At 56.3% G+C, this 18,267-nt stretch overlaps 1 protein-coding gene across 2 annotated transcripts; it reads right to left on the minus strand.

The window, feature by feature from the left end:
* Positions 1–9,565: 9,565 nt before the first annotated feature.
* Bbc3 (BCL2 binding component 3) lies at positions 9,566–17,076 on the minus strand. 2 transcript variants are annotated; one of them, XM_059253574.1, is made up of 4 exons: positions 17,044–17,076; positions 15,132–15,420; positions 13,714–13,904; positions 9,566–10,628 (listed from the first exon to the last, which is right to left on the minus strand). In XM_059253574.1, the coding sequence occupies exons 1-4, from the start codon at positions 17,074–17,076 to the stop codon at positions 10,512–10,514; spliced, it is 630 nt and encodes a 209-aa protein (XP_059109557.1). In that variant the 3' UTR covers positions 9,566–10,511. The 2 variants fall into 2 exon arrangements, with proteins under 2 accessions (XP_059109557.1, XP_059109558.1); XM_059253575.1 differs by lacking the exons at positions 15,132–15,420; positions 17,044–17,076 and adding exons at positions 14,002–14,006; positions 14,237–14,301.
* Positions 17,077–18,267: the final 1,191 nt, after the last annotated feature.

An 18,267-nucleotide genomic window follows, 5' to 3' on the forward strand; every position in this document is an offset into this window, starting at 1 on the left:
AGTCCCTGATACTTCTCTGCATTCTTTCAGGGCGATCCTTCTTACACTCTTCTAGTCAGACACGCTTGCCCCTTACCTCTACTTGGCCATGATATCCCCAGCCTCTTTGGGGCCACACTCACCTTGGCCCCCACACACTCTCCTCTTAATAGCCTCACAGGTCCCTACCCAGACTGTCCTGTCCCTACTCTCCTGAATCCAGTAGATCCCCAAGTATGGGTTATCTCCACCCTGGTGGTTGCTACTCATCACCAGCTAATCCTCGTTCACCTTAAGGACCCCTCCTCCTTCCCTTCCAGACCCAGTGTTCCTATTTCTGAAACCCATCGCTGAGGCCTCAAGCCCATTATTACTTGTCTTTTATCTCAGGGACTTTTAATTCCTTTGGACTCACCCTGCATCACCCCATTCTTCCTGTGCATAAGTCCTCCAGGGCTCACCGTTTAGTTCAAGACCTCTGCCTCATTAGTGAAGCAGTTATTCCAACATGCCCGGGGGTTAACAACCCCTACACCCTTATTTCTAACATTCCTCCTACGACTTTCCATCTTAACCGCTGTGGCCCTTTCCTTCTACACCCTGACTCATGCTTCCTCTTTGCCTTTACCTGGGAAGACCCTGACACCCGGTCCTCCACACAGCTTACTGTACTCCCTTAGGGTTTCTGGGACAGCCCTCATTTGTGGTGATACTTATAATCTAAGAAATAAAGCTTGCCTGAAGATCAGAGGACAGAGCCAGCCACAGAGTCAAGCATGAGGTCAGGCAGTGGTGGCACACACCTTTAATCCTAGCACTCAGGAGGCAGAGGTCCGTCTGGATCTCTGTGAGTTCAAGGCCACACTGGGCTACATGAGATTGATCCAGTCTAGGGGAGAAGCAGAGCCAGGCAGTGGTGGCACACACCTTTAACCCCAGTATTTGGGAAGCACACACGCCATCAATCCCAGCACTAGGAAGGTTGAGATAGGAAGTGAAATGGCTGGGCAGAGAAAGGCACATGGTGTGAGGAGAGCCTTTCAGCTGAGGACTCATGGAGACAGGATCGGCTGAGGAGTTGGCGAGGTGAGAAGTGGCTGTGGCTTGTTTCCTCTGATCTTTCGGTATTTACCCCAATACCTGGCTCTGGGTTTTTATTATTAGATCGTTTAGGATTCTTACAACACTCATTTCTTTGGGCAAGCCTTGGCCTGGGATCTTCCCACCTTTGATTCCAGTCCCTCCTTACTCCTCCAGTATGCAGACGACCTCCTCCTCCGCAGTCCTTCCCTGCCCCCGTTCCAGTGGGCCGGCCACCTTAGCTCCTAAACTTCCTCGGCTCCCTGGGATGTAGTGTTTCCCCAGCTAAGCTCAGCTGGGCTCTCCTACTGTGGTGTATTTGAGTGTTCAACTCAGCCCGGGATCTAAGACTCTCACCTGTGACGGAGTCCAAGCCCTGTAGGGTTTACAGCCCCTGCCGTGACCACGGCAGACCAGATTTTCTCATTTTGGAGCCTGGTGGGATGCTAACATCTCTGGATCCCTAACTTTGCCATTACAGCCAAGCCCCTGTACCAGGAAGCCAGAGAGATGCCCAACAGGACCCTCACTGACCTGGCCCCTAATGGCTCCCGCCCTAGCTCTTTCAGACCCCACCGGACCTTATCATTTCTGTAGATGAAAGGTTGGGACTGGTTGGGCCTTCGAACATCACCACGTGTGGCTGCAGCCATGCCCGAGAGCCCTAGCAGCAGTGACCAAACTCACCGGGATGGCCCTCAAGATCACCCTGTCCCATTGTTTAGTCTGAACTGTTTAGGAGGCCCCCAGGCAGTGGGATCAGGATCCCTCCTGGTGTGTAAGCCCAGGGCCTATGGTGGGACACCTTACACAGCCTTGGTGCAGGGAGGAGGGGCTTGGACCTGCCTCAACTGAGTGTACCAGGCTCTGCTGACTCCCCAGGGGAAACCTTGCCTTGGAGGAGGTGGGAATGGGGGGGGGGGGTTGAGAGGGGAAGGCTGGGGGTGGGAGGAGGGAGGACAGGGGGATCTGTGGTTGGTATGTAAAATGAATAGAAAATCTCTTAATAATAAAAATGTCTTAGTAATAAAAAAAGCCAGGTGGTGGTGGCGGCACACGACGCCTTTAATCCCAGCACTCAGGAGGCAGAGCCAGGCGGATCTCTGTGAGTTCGAGGCCAGCCTGGTCTACAGAGTGAGATCCAGGACAGGCACCAAAAGTACACGGAGAAACCCTGTCTCAAAAAAAAAACCTAAATAAAAAGGAAACAAAATCACCAGTCCCAGCCCATCACTGTGTCCTCGACCCACCGCCTCTCAGACGCCTGAGTCATCCTCTCTCCTTCCTTAGGCCCTCACGGGTTCAGATCTTTGACTTACTGTTTCCAGAAAACCCCCAAATTACCTTGGCCCCCAGCCCTGCCCTAACCCCTACAACCCTCCTCCCTGTACCTTCCTTCTCTGCTAACCCCTCTCTCTCCTGCCCGAAGACTGTGGAGGCCTTACGCTCACCCCGGCCTGGTCTCCTAGACCAACCCCTCACAAACCCCCAACTTACCCTCTTCATTGATGGAGGCTCTCTTACAGACAGATCAGGGAACGGCCAGGCGGCACATGCAGTGGTCACTTCCACTAAAACACTTGAGGTCTGCCAATGAGGACCTCTTCACAATTAACTAATTAAAGGCCAATTAATCACCTTGACTAGAGCGCTTCAAATAGCCAAAGGTCAACGGGCTAACATCTACACTGACTCTAAATATGCCTTTTTAATAGCCCATACCCATCTGTCCTGTGGAGGGAAAGGGGCTTCCTCTCTACCCAGGGCACTCCCATAGTTAACGGTCCCCTTATAGCCAAGCTCTTGGAGGCTCTCTAGCTCACTGCAGAAGTAGCCAGAATCCACGGCTGAGAACATCAGTCCTCCAAGGACCCAGTAGCCTTAGGCAATGCCAGGGCTGACTCAGTATCCCAGGGACTGGTTTCCAGCACCTCTGGATCAACAGAATATATTTTGTTTTTGACACCCTCCTATCAACCCTGTTATCAACCAGAGGAGAGGGACAAACTGAAAAGGGGGGCCACAAAGACAAAGGATGGATGGTTTTACTTAACTGCCTCATCCTCCCCCAGGTCAGGCACGGTCCGTCATTTCGGACATCCACCACCTTACACACAGGCCCCAAAACTTTGTTCCACTTCTTAGAGCCCCTGTTTGACCTCACCCATCCTCGAGCCCGTATTTCACGGGTCCACTCCTCCTGCCAGACTTGTGCCCAGGCCAACCCGCAGGGGACCCTCCAGATATGCCAGCCCCTGCACCAGCCTCAAGGACACCAACCAGGCGAGGACAGGCAGGTTGACTTCACTCACGTGCCCACTCATAAAAAGCTCTGCTATCTCCTAACTCTTGTTGACACTTTACCAGGAGGGATAGAGGCATTCCCCAGGGAAACAGCAGATGTGGTGGCTTAGGTACCCCTCGAACACATCCTCTCTCAGTTTGGTGTGTGCCACAGCCCATCCAAAGGGCCAAGGGCCAGCCTTCAGTTCCAGGGTCCCCGAGCTCACGTCAGAAGCCCTCAACGTCTCCTGGAAGGTCCATATCGTCTACCATCCACAGTCCTCAGGAAAGGACGAGAGGGCCAACGGACTCATCAAACAACAATTCACCAAGCTCTCCATTGAACTCAGGTTATCAGGCCCTCCCTCCTCCCATAGGCCCTTAACCCGCCTCTGGGCCACCCCACACTCTCCTATAGGCCTAAGCCCTTTTGAGCTCCTTTATGGAAGGTCCTCCCTCCTCAATCACCACCTCCCAGCCCAGACAACCCCACTGGCTGGGCACCTCCCCTATCTCTCCCTTCTGAGGTCTCTTCTCCGTTCACATGCTGACAGCTGTCTCCTGCCCCCACACCAATGGACCCAACTGCCCCTGAGCCTGCCCCACTCTCCCCAGGGGACCAAGTACTCCTCAAACAGCTAGCTCCTGAATCTCAAGAGCCCCGATGGACAGGATCCTACACCCGTGATCCTCACCACCCCCACGGCTGCCAAGTTCCTGGGACATCCATGCTGGTACCATCTCTGCAGGCTCAAGCGGGCACCTATCCAGGATACATGGTCTGTCCAGCAACTGGGACCCTCCACCCTCCGGTTTTCCAAAGGAAAAGGCCTATCTGCTCCTCTGCCTTGCTCATTCATCTCTGTCAGTACAACCAGGACACATCTCTGTTCCATTCTTACTGGCAATCACCACTCTTCCCATGGCTAGTCCCGTTCATAGGGCCGGTGATAACAACATATTTTTTTCTCCTAGCAACTTGCCTTCTCTGTCTCCTCATGGAACAGATCCCTGAGGTCTCCAGGATGGCAGTTAACTGAAGGCTGCTTCACCTACCCCTCTCACTGGGCGTGAGCCCACTGACTCCCGACTCCCTCTCCCCACATTGTCCCATGCCAGCAGGAAGTAGCCACACTTGGACCAGCACCCATATATCCAAAAAGGTTGGGATGTTCAGTTGGAAGCTCTGCTTCTGTCTAAACCCCCACCCCCATTCCAAACCCACCCTTCTCAGAAAGCCCACCAAACTGTGTTTCCTCCCCTGGAGCTGCTCAAGACCCCATGTACAGGGTATTTGAAATACCCCCCAAAACAGCCAGGTGGTCCCCCATCTCCTCTCCCCGTCAGATCTCTGGGGACAGGAAAAGGCCCCCCAGGAGCATTTTACCAATAAACCTTGTCTTTTATTTATTTTACTCATCTATTTATTTATTTGTTTATTTATTTATTTGTTTGTTTTTTCAAGACAGGGTCTCTCTGTAGCTTTGGAGCCTGTCCTGGAACTCACTCTGTAGACCAGGCTGGCCTCGAACTCACAGAGATCTGCCTGCTTCCGCCTCCCGAGTGCTGGGATTAAAGGCGTGCACCACTGCCCTGCCTGGTCTTTTATTTTTTTTATTTTTTTTATTTTTTTTGGTTTTTCGAGACAGGGTTTCTCTGTGTAGCTTTGCGCCTTTCCTGGGACTCACTTGGTAGCCCAGGCTGGCCTTGAACTCACAGAGATCCGCCTGGCTCTGCCTCCCGAGTGCTGGGATTAAAGGCATGCGCCACCACCGCCCGGCTCTGGTCTTTTATTTTTAATTTAGCTTGATTTGGCTTTCTGCAGTGGTGGCGAGACTGCATATCTGGCTATGGAAACTTAGAGCGAGCAGCTTCCCTTCTGGGTCATTTCCGAAGCTCTCTCTGCCATCTTCAAAATCTTCTCAGTTGAAGCTCCGTGTTAGCAGAATATGCTTCTATTTCCAGCTGCTCCCGAGGGTCACGAGTTCAAAGTCAGCTTGGGCTACACAGTGAGAACCCATCTCAAAGAATAAACAACAACAACAAAATCCTCACTGCATCAGGCAGGCAGCCTGTCAGCCTCTTGGGCTCATAAATCCAACAGCTGTCCTCAGGGCTAAACTCAGGATTTTGGAGAGAAATGTGAGACGCTTTTTGGATGTGTTGGCTATACCCACTCCCCTCCCCCCGGGTCACCCTCGTAAGTGTTGAGAGGGAAGCCTTCCAGATGGCTGAGTTCCACCCAGACTCCACCGTGAAGCTGTATGACCATGGACAAATGAGTTTTCATGCCTCACTCATTCAGTTTGTGTGATGGGTTTAAGAATAATGTGCTAGTTATGGGGCTGGAGAGATGGCTCAGGGGTTAAAGTACTGGCTCTTGCAGAGGACCTGGGTTCGATTCCCAGCACCCACATGGTGGATCCCAACCATCTGTAACTCCAGTTCTGGAGGATCTGAGCCCTGTCTAATACTCAGATACCAGGCATGCATGTGATGTACATACAGACATGTAGACAAAACAAGACAATACATACACTTAAAAAAATAAAATTCTTTAAAAATTAAAAAGAAAAAGTGAGGGGCTGGAGAGATGGCTCAGAGGTTAAGAGCACTGGCTGCTCTTCCAGAGGTCCTGAGTTCAATTCCCAGCACCCACATGGTGGCTCACAACCATCTGTAATGAGATCTGGTGCCCTCTTCTGTGTACATAATAAATAAATAAATTTAAAAAAAAAGAAAAGAAAAGAAAAAGTGAGAATTCAAAATAAATTCCCAGAACCCACATGCACAACATTTATGTCTGGTGCCCACAGAGGCCAGGAGGGGCATCAGATCCTCTGGACGTTGATGTTACAGATCTTTGGAAGGTGCCCTGTGTGCTGGGAACCAAACTCAGGTCTTCTGCCAGAGCAGCAAGTACTCTTATTTGTTTGGTTTTGGGGGCAGGTGAGACAGGGTTTCTCTGTGTAACAGCCCTGGCTTTCCTGGAACTCACTCTGTAGACCAGGCTGGCCTCGAACTCACAGAGATCCACCTGCCTCTGCCTCCCTAGTGCTGGGATTAAAGGCGTGCGCCACCACCTCTGCCCGGCCAACGACAAGTGCTCTTAACTTCTAGCCCACTGATATTTTTAAAGGAGAAAATAGACATGTTAACAATGAAAAGTCCATCCTTTCCTGAAGCAGCCACAGCAGGATGGGGACATGCAGAGCAGAGGTACTGGTACTATCTTGCCACGGGTCATGGGGTGGGCCTTCAGACCAGGAGCCTCTTCCTGGGAAGGTGTGGGACCACTTACTTCCTGCATCCCTTGGGCAGTGGCCATGGTGGCTGCAGCTGCTTCCTTTCCTCTTGGGTTTATTTTTCTAGGGGCCTGTTGGGTTTACACAGTGTAGCTTCTGGCTGTGAGTCTCCGGGCCTCTGGTGATGTAAGGGGGAAATTTTCTGTTCTCGGTCCTACAGTGTGTTTGGATCTATGAAAAGAAGGAAAAGTGGGGTCTAGAGAGGCAGCTTCAGCGCCTCAGAGCACTGGCTGACCTTGCGGAGGACTGGGGTTCAGTTCCCAGCACCCACACAGCGGCTCACAACCATCTGTAACTCGATCTGATGCTCTCTTGTGTGCTCTCCAGGCCCCAAGCATACACACACATATGCCGTCACTCACGTATACGTATCAAATAAAAATAGATCTTTGACAAAGGAAAAGTAGGCTGAACAGAGGCAGAGGTGGGCAGATCGCCACTACATAACATGTTGAAGGACAGCCTGGAGTTCATGAGACGCTTTAAAAAAAAAAAAAAAAAAAAGTAAAAAGAACAGGTTCCTGGTGGATGTAGAATCAGCAACACATGGTATAAAAGAACCAAATGAATAGCCTGGGGCTGAAAAATGTACTCAGTAGGCCTAAGAGGATGGAGGTGAGAATCACTGAGTTGAAAACACAGTGAGAAATTCTGCAGCCCGAAAGAAAAAGTATAAGAAGGGTCAGCAAGATGGCTCAGCCGGTAAAGGAGCTTGCAGCCAAGCTTAATGACCCGAGTTTGTTCCCCAGGACCACATGGTAGAGCACAAAAGCTGAATCCCACAAGTTGTCCCTCTCCCTCTCCCTCTCCCTCTCTCCCTCTCCCTCCTCCCCCCCCCCTCTCTCTCTCTCTCATACACACACACACACACACACACACACACACACACACACACGTGCGGAAAAAGAACTTCATAACGTCTTGTGAGACACCATCCAAAGGCCCTGGGTTCAGTTCTCAGCACCCAAAGTCTCCAGACCACACAGTTAGAGGCTCAGAGATGAAGAGTGACTGTGTGTGGAGGTGTGTCTGCCTGTTCACATGTGGTGGGGGCCCAGGTTTCTTTCTCTGCTGAGCCATCTAGCTGTCCCCGAACTTATCATGTAACATTTTCACTGGTTGAACTTTCCCGGAATGATGGAGCGAATAGTGTTATTCTCTTGTGTGACTAGATCAGACTTGGTGCTTTCCTGTGCTGTTGTGTGTAGACCACACTTGGACTCTTTTTGTTCTTTTGAGACAGGGTTTCTCTGTGTAGTTTTGGTGCCTGTCCTGGATCTCCTTCTGTAGACCAGGCTGGTCTCGAACTCACAGAGATCCACCTGCCTCTGCCTCCCGAGTGCTGGGATTAAAGGCGTGCGCCACCACCGCCCAGCCACACTTGGACTCTTTAGCACATATACTTTCTTCTGGTGGAGATGCCCAGCAAAGGGCAGTGGATATGGTTTCATCAGATCCCCTCCTGTGTGCCCACGGCCCCCTAGATGATCCACTTCCCGTGAACTTCCGTTACTATCATTGGCCACCAGATAGGGACAGTGCCAGCTGCTGAGTGGGTCACTTGATGCATCTCACGTCTGCTTCTCCCTGGGGTCGCGGCAAAGCTGATACAAGGACCGCACTGCGCCAGTTCTCAGGACGTAAGTGGGGGAGCTCTCCTCTCTCAAAACAATGCAAAGTGGGCTTTCAGGGCTGGGCTGGGCTGGGCTGGCAGCGTGCTTGGCCTCGGGGCAGTGGTGCACGCTAGAATCACTTTGATCTTAGCTCAAGGTGCACTCCCAGCCACAGAGGGAGCTTGAGGCTGATCACTGGGCCAGGCTAGACCCCATGTCGTCCAGGACAGACAGGGTCTGTCTCCTAACCGATGAGTCCCAGCACTTCAAACAATGACTTCTAAATTATAGGTCATTCATTCATTCATTCATTCATGCAGAAAATCTCAAGCCCAACTACATTGTTTGCCTGGTGGAATAAATAAGGATAAAAAGCATTAGACCCTCTGCCCTCAAGGAGCCTGCCCTCTTTTATTATTATTTATTTATTTTTATTTTTATTTTTCGAGACAGGGTTTCTCTGTGTAGCTTTGCGCCTTTCCTGAAACTCACTTTGTAGACCAGGCTGGCCTCGAACTCACAGAGATCCGCCTGCCTCTGCCTCCCGAGTGCTGGGATTAAAGGCGTGCGCCACCACCGCCCGGCTGGAGCTGTTCCTTTTAAGGCTACAGCAGTAGGTACCAGGCTCTGTAGCTACTTGTCTGTCTTTCCCAAACTGCCTTCCTTTTTCTCTCTTGGTGTGATACTGAACCCAGGGGTTGTGCGCTTTTGAGCCACGCCCCCAACCTCTGCTGGCCAGTAGGATTCTAGGCGGGGGGTGGGGGGTGGGGTGTCTACCACTGAGCCACGCCCCCAACCTCTGCTGGCCAGTAGGATTCTAGGCGGGGGGTGGGGGGTGGGGTGTCTACCACTGAGCCACGCCCCCAGCCTCCTACTTTTTTAAACCTTACTTATTTTATGTGTATGGGTGAGTGGTCTGTATGTAGTGTACACCATGTGCATGCTGGTATCCACAGAGGCCAGAAGAAGGTGTCGGATCTCTTGGAACTTGAGTTACAGATTGTGAGCTGACATGTGGGTGCTGGGAACTGAACGCAGATCCTCCTGACGAACCTTAACTGCTGAGGATCTTAACAGATCCTCTTAACTGCTGAGCCATCTCTCCAGCTGCCCCCTCCCCATTACTTTTTTTTAAGACTTAGTTTCTCTTAGTCGCTCAGGCCTTCTAAGTAGTTACCAGCTTGCTTGCCTTTTAGTATGACTACCGAGCTCAAGAGTCCGGATCTCCTTTGTGCCCTCACAGGTCCCCCACCACCCTGCCACTGGTAAGGCTAGCAAAAAGAGTGTCCACTGTTCAATCTGATTTTATTGAAAAGGAAACATACAAAAATCATGTACAAAAAAAATTAACCAAACATGTACAGAAAATCCATTCCGGTATATCTACAGCAGTGCATGTACAGTATTTTACAGGCTGGGCCGTCCCTCCCCGCTCCCAGACTCCTCCCTCTTCTGAGATTTCCCCCCTCCCTGACTCCCCATCTTTCCCCCCCAGCGCTTTGCCCTGGGGACTAAGGCTGAGGTGGCTTCCGCCAATATCTCCCACCCCCCAAAAGAATGCCAGTGGTCACACGTGCTCTCTCTAAACCTATGCAATGGGATGGATGGGGACTGGGGGGGTGGTCCCGGGCAGAGCACAGGATTCACAGTCTGGACCCCTCCTGGACACCCCCAGATGAAGGTGAGGCAGGCTTCGGTCACCGCCCGCCGGCGGTTCAGGGAAGATGGCTGGGCACTGGGTTGAGAAGGCCGTCACATGCCCCCCATTCTCTGGCTCCAGGAGGCTAGTGGTCAGGTTTGGCTCATATGCTCTTCACAGGCCCCCTCCCCAGGAGGAGGGGGGGAAGCACCAGGGGCCTGAGGCCAGGCCCAAAGTGAAGGCGCACTGGGGACACCCCCAGGGTCCCCCCTGCAGCTGGAACGGGCAGCCAGCACCAGCAGCCTTTCCTGAGATGGTGGTGGGCGGCAGAGGCGGGCGGCTCGGTCCCCACCCCCTCGGTCACCATGAGTCCGTCAGCCCTCCCTCCCCTGGCTTTCGGGAGGCCAGGGTCCCCAAAGTCCGAATCTCCATCAGTGCACCCAGGCTGCCTGGGCTCGAGTGGCTTCCCTTGCGTGCCCCTGGGACAGGCGACGCTGGCAGTCCAGAATGCTACATGGTGCAGAAAAAGTCCCCCGCGCTGGCCGGGGTGTCAGAAGGCGGAGGGGGTCCTGCCCCCCAAGTCCCCGACGTCCCCCGGGCGGGTGTAGGCACCTAGTTGGGCTCCATTTCTGGGGCTCCGGGATCCCTGGGTAAGGGGAGGAGTCCCATGAAGAGATTGTACATGACCCTCCAGGGCGAAGGGCGATGTCGATGCTGCTCTTCTTGTCTCTGGGGAGAGAGAGAGAAGTGGGAATTAGCTCGGACCCGCAGACAGTGGGTGAGGGGGCAAAACGTGTGGATTCCAGATTGGTCCCCAAACTGATTGCGACCCTCTTACCAGCCTTGTTCCAGACCCCCATCCACCATGGCACACTCTCCCAGCACAGGAGAGAAAGGACGGTGGCAGAATCCTCACAGCACAGAGCCCAGCACAAAGCAGCCAATGGCTCTGCCTTGCTGTCACACACACACACACACACACACACACACACACACACACACACACACCTCCTGTTGCCCAGATAAAGTCACCTTGCAAATCACAAGGGCTCTCAGGAACAGGCTGGTGAGAGATCGGCATGGTGGCACACACTCTAACCCTGGCACCTTCACATGCTGAGGCTGCAGGATCACTAAATTTGTGCTAGACTGCAGGCCTGTTTCTGGGAAAATGAAACCAACCAAACCAAAGACTTTGGTGGGACATGGAAGGGAGCAGTGGGGCCCCTCAGTGTTTCTAGAACAAACGAGACCAGAGAAGAACAGCCTGCGGTCTTGGCAAGGCTGAGAGCAAGTGCCTCTTGGCAATGCTGGGTTCAGTGACACCTCATTCTCTCCCGGGAGGCAGAATAAAAGTGTGGTGCAGCTTCTAGAATCTCAGGAGGCTGAGACAGGAAAATAGAAAGTCCAAGGCCTTCCTGGGCTACAGAGTGAATTCAAAGCCAGTCTGGACAATTTAGTAAGACCCAATCTCAAAAGGAAAAAAAAAAAAAAAGAAAGAAAGAAAGAAAGAAAGAAAGAAAGAAAGAAAGAAAGAAAGCTGGGCATGATGCCTCACATCTTTAATCCCAGAACTTGGGAGGCAGAGGCGGGCGGATCTCAGAGTTCCAAGGCCAGCTTGGTGGTCTACAAAGTGAATTCTAGGACAGCCAAAGCTACATAGTGAGACTGTGTCTCAAAACAAAAACAAAAAAAGAAAACAAAAAGGTGCTTTGATTTGGTTCCTCTACTGAGTACACGGCCAAGCAGATTCACCTGGCTCACCCCCTTGGTTACAGAGAATACAATCCACTTCACAGATGTCGGATTAATGACCCCAGTGGAGTACATGTCCAGAACTAACTGGGGCTTCCTGAGCCCTCCTCCTCATCCTTGCTGCTGGGAGAGGGGGAAGGTGGCAGGTACCACCTTGTGAGCTCACTAGCGGTCCTATCTAATCATATCTAAATTAGGAGGAACACGGAGACATCAGCACATGGGCCGAGTCAGAGATAGATGTCCCTTAGAAAGGAGAAAAGAAGGGCTGGAGAGATGGCTCGGAGGTTAAGAGCACTGGCTGCTCTACCAGAGGTCCTGAGTTCAATTCCCAGCAACCACAGGGTGGCTCACAACCATCTGTAATGAGATCTGGTGCCCTCTTCTGGCCTGTAGGCAGGCATGCAGACAGAACACTGTATACATAACAAATAAATATTAAAAAAGAAATAAACAAGTCAATTATGCTAGAAAATGTCTTGCTGCAAGACACACCCCCTTACTGATCCAGGCAGGTGCTGGGAGACAGAGGCAAGCAGATCTCTGTGAATTCCAGGCCAGGCCCAAACAAAAAACAACCCAAAAACTTTATATTAGGGACATGACATGTCCTGGAACTAAATATGTAGTTGAGGATGACCTTGACCCACCTAAGGTCTCCAACAAAGCTGCTACAGCACTCTGGGCTTCGGAAAGAGCCCATTGCTTAGTGTTGCCAGGCGAGCACTCTACCAACTGAGCGACACCAGCCTCCCCTAAACTTCAAAAATGCTTTTTTTTTTAATGTGTGTGTGCGCTGGGAGACCACAGGGAGTCGGATCCCCCATCCCCCCAAAGGGGTTGTAAGCCCCTTTTAAAACACACACATTATGTATCTATTATATATATTATATTATGTGTGGGTCATATTTATTTTTATGTATGAGCAGCACATGTGGAGATCAAAGAACACCGGGCAGTGGACTGTCCTTCCAGCAGGTGGGTCCTGGGGAATCGAACTCAGTTCATCAGTTTTGGTGGCAAGAGCCTTTCTCCACAGAGCCACTTCAAAGGCTCTTTCCTCTTCATTTTTGAGGCAGGGTTTCACTAGGTTGCCCAGGCTGGCCTTGAACTTTCTTTCTTCCTCCCTGAGCAGGTGGGATTACAGGAAGCTGCCACCAGGCCACGCCACTTGACTTCGTATGTCCTCCTCAGTGGTAACCAATGGAGGGGAATGGAGGACTTTAGAAAGCCTCAGTTAAGAAGACGCCAGAGCCAGGATAGGAGTGAAAAACAACGCCCCTGACCGAGCAAGTAAGCGGGTGAAAACACACACACACACACACACACACACACACACACACACACACACACACACACACACAACCTCACAACCTGCTGGGAGTGAGCCGCGGCTGGGAGGAGGGCCCCTCTACCAGGAGGTAGGGGACAAGACCGGGGAGCAGAGCGAGGGGCCTGCCTCCATCAAACATCGCTCGCTCGCTCGCTCTTTCCCTCTCTGCTTTTGCCTCTCTGTTGCAATCAGCAAACAATGCAAGGGCCATGTGCAGAGTGCACAGCGCTGGGGGCGGAGGGGGCGAGCGAGGGAAAGCTGGGGGTTCCGTGGAGGTGGGGGGGGGGACTAAGACCTAGCGGGGGGGGGGGACCGAGTGGCGGGCCTGGCCCGGGAGGTGCGGGCGCGGAGCAGCCGGCGGGGGGCGCTGCGGGGCGCAGCTCGGCGGGGGCGGGCGGGGCGGGCGCGGCGCGTTGCTGACTCACCGGCTATAAATAGCCTGGGATATAGGAGCCGCCGCGCCGAGCGCCGCCTTCAGTCCCCGCGGCCGCGGGCTCCGGGCCGCGCCGCAGCTCCGAGCAGCGGTGCCCGGCCGGGCCCGGGGCTCCGGTGCCGATCCGGCCCATCCCGAATCCCAGCTTCCAGCCGATTCCTCCCCCCGCCCGCCCACACACACCCATCTGCCTGTCCCCGGCGCGACCTCGCGCGCGCTGGGCCAGCAGCTGCGGCACATCTGGCGGGGGGCGTGCGGCCCCCCTCCCCACCTGCCCGCCGCCCTGCACTCACCCGCCGCTCGTACTGCGCGTTGAGGTCGTCCGCCATCCGCCGCAGCTGGGCCCCGATCTCCCGGGCCCACTCCTCCTCCTCCCCACGCACTCCCGGGGCTGCTTGGGTGGGGCCGCCCGCCAGGGCCTCCGGGGCGCTGGGCACGGGCGACTCTAGGTGCTGCTGGGCCGGTGACAGCGAGGGCTGAGGACCTGGGAGAGGGGAAGGGGCGTGGTCACCACCCACCCGGTCGGCCCCGAGGCGCCCCGGAGGCACCCAGATACCCCAGGCCTGCCTCTCTCCTCCGACCCTCTCTAGAAATCCCTTTTTCTCACTCCAGCCCTAAGCCCCAGAAAGGGGTCTGGAGGAAGTGGCTCTGGGGCTTAGGGCAGGCCATATCAGTCCGGAAGTTCCTCAACTAATCCGACCTAAGTACCCCTCTTCTAATACACCGTCAGATCTAGGCTGCTCTCTTGGACAGACAGGGAAACTGAGGTCCCACCCAGAGAAGTGGCCAAGGTCACACAGGGATACAGCCACTGACCCCACCCAGTGACTACTGCTCACTCCTGCCCAACCACAGTGAGGCCACACCCCCGGATGTGGCATTGGCCTGATGACCAGAAGGCCAGACCGGGGCTGCCCAGGAGGACTGGGGTGGGGGTGGCAGGGGTGCTGGGTGAGTCTGTCTGCCCCACCCCCTCCGGCGCTCATCCTTGCGCCTCCGTCCTGCCACACCAGGTCCCGAGCCTCAGTTTCCATCATCTCTGAATCTAGCCCTGAAACCCCGGGGAAAGTTGTAAAGTTTTTCCCTCTGTAACCCCTGGGTTCGGGAGACTGTATGGGGTGGTGGTGGTGGTGGTGGTGAGTTGGGAAGGGAAACCCAGATGGTCATTCCCGGTAGCCGGGCACCACAGGGTTAACAGCCCATCAGGCAGGGGACCTTTAACCCTTCCCTCCCTGAGCCTCACCCTCTCCCCGAGGGGGACTTTCCCAACACAATGGCCCCTCCCCCTCCCCTTCCTCCCCGGGGACTGCGGGCTAGCCCCGCTAGTGCCAAAGAGATTCAAATAAAAGGGAAAGGCCTTCGACCCCTCCCCAAAGTCCTGAGGTGACAATTCTCCCACCGGCCACACTCCTTCCTACTGCAATCCTCGCAGGGGGTCGGGGGGGGGGAACCGCCCAGGGACCCGGGCTGGGGGAGGGGAGCTGAGAAACAGCTGTTGCCCGAGGCCCGGGAAGGGACGTGGGCTGCAACTCCGGGGACTGCAGTCGGATTCCAAGAGGGACTTCCCGCTCGACCTGGCCCCTCCATCCCTGTCTCCCACTCGGTCTTCCTGCTTCTTGCTACACAAAGACCACACTGGCCACACCCTCCCGGTGGCCCCACTCAGCTCGGCTCCCGCTTCAGCTTGCCCGGGTGCGGGGTGGGCACTCACCGTCCGGGCGCGGGCCTCGGGGCCGGCTGCGGGGACCCCCAGGCCAGCGGGGGCCCCCCAGGGCGGCGGTGACGGCAGGCGGGGCGGTGGGGGCGCAGAGGTAGGCGGCCGGCAGCAGGGCGGGGGCAGCAGGGGCGGCGGGCAGGCCGGGCTCGCAGAGGCCGCAGGACACAGCGGAGGGCACCAGGCGGCCGAGCGGGAAGGGGCGCGGGCCGTCGCGGGCCAAGCCTTCTACGGGCTCCGGAGAGCTGCCCTCCTGGCGTGCGCGGGCCATGGCGCTCCCTGGAGCCTGCGGGGCACAGCGGGGAGGTCAGCGGGGCGACTGCAGGGGGGCTGCAGGGACCCCACCCTGCAGACACCCCGCCTGGAGGTCACTCACGCCCACGAGGGGGTGACCCCAGGGGGCAGCCTGGCCGGGACACTGGGTGATGATGGGCGCATGGGCTGGGGGGTACAGACTGCGTCTGGGGCTCGTGGCAAGCCCTCCAGGCAAACTGCCTAGGACTCTCAGGGCTTGGGCCAGGGAGAACTTTCCCAACCCAGGAGCGCAGGAGGGGTGCTGGGGCTCCCAGGACACATAGGGCTGTCACAGGACGGGTGTGTGTGTGTGTGTGTGTGTGTGTGTGTGTGATGGGAACACAACTCAGACACCAGAGAACTCACAGAAGTGTCCAACTTGACCTCCACCCCACCAGACCCAATGAGATGGTCCGCTCAAAAACACAAGGAGACACACTTAGACATTCACACACAGCCATCCAGAGCCCTCCTCCTGCCCTAGACACATATTTACATCAGTCTCACACTGACCCAGTGCTGACATGCCCGCACTCACCCATCCACAATGCAGCCATCACACACAGAAACACAAGAGATACGGGTCTTCAACGTGTTTCTCCTGCATACACACAGACACCCCAGGATACAAGACACCCCTAGGACACCTTAGCACACACACCCATCATCCCAAAACACACCTGAATGTGCGACACTCCCCCCCAACTCTGAGCGCCCGGGGATACAACAGCTACATACAGACACATGTCATCACAACCGGATGCATCATCCCCTCGCACGCGCGGGGCAGCAACACGGGGAGGCACCAGACACAGCCTCTTCTCTCAGCCCCCAAACACCACAACCAACTGTGAGCCCCAGAACACGCACACACACGCGCGCGCACGCACGCACACACACACACACACACACCAGCAGCAGCAGCAGCACACACACCTACAGCAGAGACAGAAAACACTGGCCTCACGTGACTGGTATAAACACTACAGAGAGAGGGAGAGAGAGCCACATGACACATATGAGCCACGGATCACAGTGACAAGCCCCTCAGACCCAACACGCACACACACATACACACACACACACACATACATACACACACACACACACACACACACACACACACACACGCGGCATGCAGAGAGGCTGCCGCTGCACCGCCTAGATCCTCCCCGCCTAGAGCCCTCCATCCTCAGCGTGGAGACAGCCTTGTGCCCCCTTGCCACTCAGAAGTCACCGAGGGAGCGATCAGGCACTGGGTGGCACCCCATCCCAAATGCTGGGTGCAGCAGATGAATGTCTTGGAGACACCCAGAGACAGCGCGCGCACGCGAACACACACACACACACACACACACACACACACACGCAACGCACACTCGGGCGAGACCCCTGCACACCAACACAGCTCACTCAAGCGACACACAAACACAGCTCAAGTGTCGTCCCCCCCCATCACCCGCACCAGCACCAAAACCACCAGACAGGCTACAGATTCCCCCGTAGTCACCCCTCAAGAGCACACGCACACAACTCTGGTGTGTGTGGGGTAGCCACCCACACCCGTAAACGGACAGGTGCACCCCACCCCGCAGACACGCGGGCAAGGACTCACGCAGACACCCCTCCGGGTGACAAACGCCAACATCTCGGTGTAGGGACACAAACTCGAGAGCCAGACACGAGCACACACACCCAGGCGAGACACCTGCAGATCCACAGCCCCGCACGCGCGGTCCCCGCCGCCCCTCCGCTGTCACAGCTCCCTCCCTCCCTCCCCCCCACGCCGCCACGTGCGCCCGCCCCGCCCGCCCAGCGCGCGCGGGGCCAATAACCGGCTGTTGCTGGGGCGCAGCCCCCGCCCGCGGGAGCCGCAGCCTCCGCCGCCCCCTGTCGCCGCCCCCGGCGGGCGCGCGCCCTGGGTGTGGCCGATCCTCGGTGCCACCCCCACCCCGACCCTCCCGTAGCGGGACTCCGGGGGACCCGAAGGAGCCCGGGGCCACGCTCCTCCCCGGCCGCACTGGCCACCAGGGGGCGCGGGCGAGCCCGAACCCCATTGTTTGTAAACAAACCCGCCAGACCGCTGTGGCACCTGTGCGCCCAGACCCCGCGCCCCGAGTCCCAGGTGCTTCCTTCCGGCCCGGCCGGCCCAGCCGTGGTCCCAGTGATGAAAGCTGGGGCACAGGCAGCGGGAATGCGAGGGGATCGCCCGCTCTGCCCTGCGCATCCCGTCACCTCCTCCAGGGAGCCCTCTCGGCTTGGCCGCTCGTGAGCAGCAGCGTTGGGGATCGGGATGCGCACTCACCCCGGGGGCATGAACACGCCAGAAGAGGGCGGCGATGGGGTGGCGGGCGGCTGCCTTCTGGAGGGCGCGCCCGCCGAGTGGCTTGCTACTGAGGCTTCTTGCTGCTGCTGCTGCTGCTGCTCTAACTGCAGTGGCCGCTGCTGTTTCTGCTACTGGCGCGTCCGCGTCTGCGGCCAGATCACGACTGCTGCTTACTCGCTGGTGTCGCCGCCGCCTCCCGGGTGCCCCGCTCGCATGTGGCTCTGTGCCGCGTCTCAGGCCGCCCGGCGATTCCCCGGGCCCCCGCTCGCTCCGCGGCAGCCCCGCCCCGCCCCGCCTCTCGCTCGCTCCCACGCCCCGCCCCCGCGTGACGCCAGGGCCCCGCCCGCGGCCGGGGACAAGTCGGGGCTTGCAGGCGGGCACCGCGCCCCCTACCTCCGCGCGGGGGGTTTCCCTGCAGCCGAGGGGGCGGGGCGAGGCCTGGCCAGGGCAGGAGGAGCACCGTGGGGACAGCCCAGACCCGGGGTGGCCAGACATACACTTGACACACTGACA

Source organism: Peromyscus eremicus, chromosome 1, assembly GCF_949786415.1.
Source record: "Peromyscus eremicus chromosome 1, PerEre_H2_v1, whole genome shotgun sequence".
In the NCBI taxonomy this organism is placed as follows: domain Eukaryota; kingdom Metazoa; phylum Chordata; class Mammalia; order Rodentia; family Cricetidae; genus Peromyscus; species Peromyscus eremicus.